The 3,951-nt window shown below is 38.7% G+C and overlaps 1 protein-coding gene across 1 annotated transcript; it reads right to left on the bottom strand.

Annotated features, from left to right (window-relative positions):
* Nucleotides 1-1,280: 1,280 nt before the first annotated feature.
* On the bottom strand, nt 1,281-2,922 carry LOC110931946. Its single transcript, XM_022175315.1, has 2 exons — nt 1,920-2,922; nt 1,281-1,834 (listed from the first exon to the last, which is right to left on the bottom strand). Exons 1-2 carry the CDS (start codon nt 2,920-2,922, stop codon nt 1,281-1,283), a joined length of 1,557 nt encoding a protein of 518 aa, XP_022031007.1.
* Between the last annotated feature and the right edge of the window lie 1,029 nt (nt 2,923-3,951).

The following is a 3,951-nucleotide window of genomic DNA, read 5'->3' as shown; positions in this document are numbered from 1 at the left end:
AACAAAGTGTGCTAAAATGTAGTCTTAGTAAGCTACTGATAGCAAAAATTTGGTGAATAGGTATAATAGGAATAAACAATACATCACATAGACATACAGATACAACGTTGTATCGATAACTAAGTGAGCAAGGGCTAGATCTTAGTGATCTGTAAAAGAGTTTCTCATGGAACCAGAGGACATTATCGCTTTCAACAAAGGAGCAATTGGATCTTCAGGAATAGTCATGCATAATAGAGAGTTACTAAGTCAAATCGGGTGAGGACGATTAGGCATGGGGAAGTGGAAGGGAGGCGACTGACTCATTCTCAGTTCACTCTCACCGGTACATCTAATATCATATAGACAAAGAATGTTATAGAGGGTAAGCAGTGTCCCCTCAAATATACAGATGACCAGTAATATTTTCTCTCTCCTCCACTCACAATACTTACAACCACTTTTTATAATATAAAAACTCATCTCTTAAAATTTGATGGATAGGATGTGAATGATCTAAAGGGGATCTGGTGTATTTGTAACACCCCGTGTTTCGAAAGTCAAAGTCAAAGTCAAGATTGAAGTCAAAGGAAGAAAAGATTGCTAATTGTGATCTGTGAATGTGGAGTATCTATGAATAATCGAGGTTTAATCAATGTTTATCGTGTGTCGCTTATCACATCACAATCGCATTCGCAACTCGAATTATGCATTCTGGATATTGTTTTACGTGTGTGTGTGCTATTTATGTGTTACTTGTGCATGTTTAGTTATGTTTATGTTGTGGTGACTAATCGAAACGCAATCGCAACCCTATCGTAATCGAATCGCAACCGCTAAACGCAAGATAACTAGGATGATTGTATGTTAGATATAAGGCTTGTGTGTGGTTATTATTAATCTATCGCATCGCAACCTCGCTTAAACGCATCGCAACGCTCAACACGAGAAACTGAACACCAAAACTCAACCCACCAAACCACCTCGATCGAGTAGCCAACCGATCGGATGACCATCCGATTGGGTAGCCATCAAGGTTGAAAAAAACGGAAACGCGTATCGAGGCGTTTTCCCTTCGCCTCACGAGGCGTAAGTATTGAGGCGGAACGAGGCGTAAGGCCGAGGCGATATTAATAAATAAATATTAAAATTATATATATCATAAAATAATAAATACTTAACATCAAAAAATGATTTTTCTCATCAAATTTCATTAGATTTAGCAGTTCAAAAACATAAAAAAATATTCAAATTTCATCAAATACTTAACATAAAAAAAACACAAATAGTTTCTAATCAACTCAAATAGCATAACGCACATCATCTTCATCATCCTCACAATCTTCCTCAACCCAATCCTCATCATCGTCATCCTCGTCAATCAAATGAAGGGCGGCTTTCCTTTTCTTAGATGATGAACTTCCACCGCCTCGCTCAATTATCCCACCACCTCTACGTGTTTTAGTGGCCCCACTACCTCTTGTTGTTCTAATCACCTCGTCACTTTCTTCCACATTTGCCGCATCAACTTCAATTGCATCTTCATCATCATCATCATCGCTTGGGTCGGCTATCCACTCATCATCAGACATGACGTTTTCAACAAGTAAAGGATCTTCATCTTCTTTTAAATTGGACCTTTTTACAAATTTTTGCTTCAACTTTCTATTGTACATGATGAACACCAAATCGTCCATCCTCTCGGTGGTCAACCGGTTTCGTCTCTTTGTATGTACTTGATTGAACGTACTCCAATTACGTTCACAAGCTGAAGCCGAACATGTAAGACCCAAAATCTTCATTGCAAACGCCTTGAGTTCAGGGGTATCATCTCCATATTCGCCCCACCATAAAACTATATATGTTAAGAAATTAGTTAGTTAATTATTTAATTTATACAAACTATAAGTCTATAATAACATAACTAGCAAATATTTTACCCGGTGGACGTGTTTGATAAGTTGCCAACGAACCCCTATAACCAAATAATCCTTTCTTTTCCCTGTAAAGAATTAGTTGTTCTTCAATCTTCATGTAGACTCCGTTGTCCTTCACGAGTCGTTCCATGACATCATACAACCCTCTCTTAATCTCTGGATGTTGTGAAACATCGGGACTCCATCGAAATTTAGGATTTAGATAGTAGGCAGCCGCATGCAAAGCGCGGTGCATTTGAAAGTCCCATTTTTCATCGATGATGTCCCATATCTCTTTGTAGGACGCTTCGACATTATTCAAGTTCTTTGCAATTTTTTCCTTCCACGCGTCCATCGCTCCATAAAGAAATCCCATTGCGGGTGTTTGCTCACCATCAACGATCCTCAACACTTCAACTAGTGGGCTTGTGGTTTGAAGGGTATAGACCACACTAGGCCAAAAAGTTCTCTCATCCATAATAATTTTCTTTACATTTTTTCCATCGTCTTTCTTAGCCCAAGCACAATTCTTCCAATCATTAGAAACGAACATTTGTTGCAAAGCATCTTTAGAATCATAAAGACTTTGAATCGTCAAAAAGGCCGTGGCGAATCTTGTGGTGGCCGGTCGAAGAAGATCTTTCCCAAGAATCTTTCTTGCCAAACTCAACACCCAATTATGATTATAGATGAAATTGCTAACTTTTTTTGCTTTAAGCAAAGCATTTTTGTGTTGTGGCAATTCTCCAATTTTTTCAAGCATCAAATCGATGCAATGGGCGGCACATGGTGTCCAATACAATTTCTTTCTCTTCTTCATTAACATCTCTCCGGCCTTTTTGTAGTTACTTGCGTTGTCGGTCACCACTTGAACGACTATATCTTCCCCAATCTCTTCAATAACACCATCAAGCAATTCAAAAATCTTTTCAGCATCTTTCACGCAGTTCGATGCATCAACCGTTTTCAAAAAAACCGTTCCATATTGATTGTTGACCAAAAAATTGATTAGACTTCGGTTTCGCATGTCTGACCAACCGTCTAATAACAATGAAACTCCGGTTGTCTTCTAAGTTGCTTTGATGTCATTCACCATTTCGGTGGTTGTTTTAACTTCCTCTTTAAGGATCCAAGTCCTTAACTCGTGCATCGTAGGAGGCTTTAATCCTCGTCCAAAGTTACCAACCGAACGTAGCATACTAGTAAATGAAGGACTAGTTGCTGCGTGAAACGGGATTCCATTCTCGTAAAAGAATCTCCCGATATCCAAACAAACTTGATTCCGGTACTCTTTAGCACTCGCCGGTGGCATTGTTTCGGGCGGTTGTGATCCTCCTTCACTCACCACATGCACATGCCGATCCATTGGTCCTCTAACGCCACGATTGCTAACACTAGCGCTACTACCGGTGTAATATGCCCCACTTTCGACGTTTTCTTCAAAGTTGCGTTGGGCAGCAAACTTAGAATCTTGAAAAGCCTTCAAGTATTGCTTAATTTCCTCTTTCACTTCAGCGGGCACCGTAAGACAAGGGGCGGCATCTTTGTGTGTACCGGCAAGATGATCCTTCATTCTTTTCACTCCTCCTTTAAAATCCTTACTACAAAAGTTACATTTCATGTATTTGTAACCTTTTTTTACACCCGATGGCGGTACGTCAATTTCTACACAATACTTCCAAGCGGGATCCTTCCTTGCATTTTTACTAGACATCCCTAAAATCTTAACAAATTCAACAGTTTATATAGTTTATTCAGCAATTATTATATTTATATCGACTGTTAACAGCAAGTATTATTAAGTATTAACATACTAACAGCAACTCAGCAAGCAAGTATTAACAGACTAACAGCAGACCAGCACGTATTAATGTATTTAACAGCAGTAATATAATTAACAGCAGAAGAAACCTTGGCAACTTAATGTATGATTAATAATTATTAACAGACTAACAGCAGACCACCCTTGTGACATGCACTTATAAACTTATAATCAAAACATGCATAATTAACAGCAGCAATCAACAGCAGCAGAAACCTTGGCAACTTAATGTAT

This window comes from Helianthus annuus, chromosome 3 (genome assembly GCF_002127325.2).
Source record: "Helianthus annuus cultivar XRQ/B chromosome 3, HanXRQr2.0-SUNRISE, whole genome shotgun sequence".
Lineage (NCBI taxonomy): Eukaryota > Viridiplantae > Streptophyta > Magnoliopsida > Asterales > Asteraceae > Helianthus > Helianthus annuus.
Note: the sequence above shows the minus strand (reverse complement) of the source record. Positions and strands in the feature narration are given on the sequence as shown.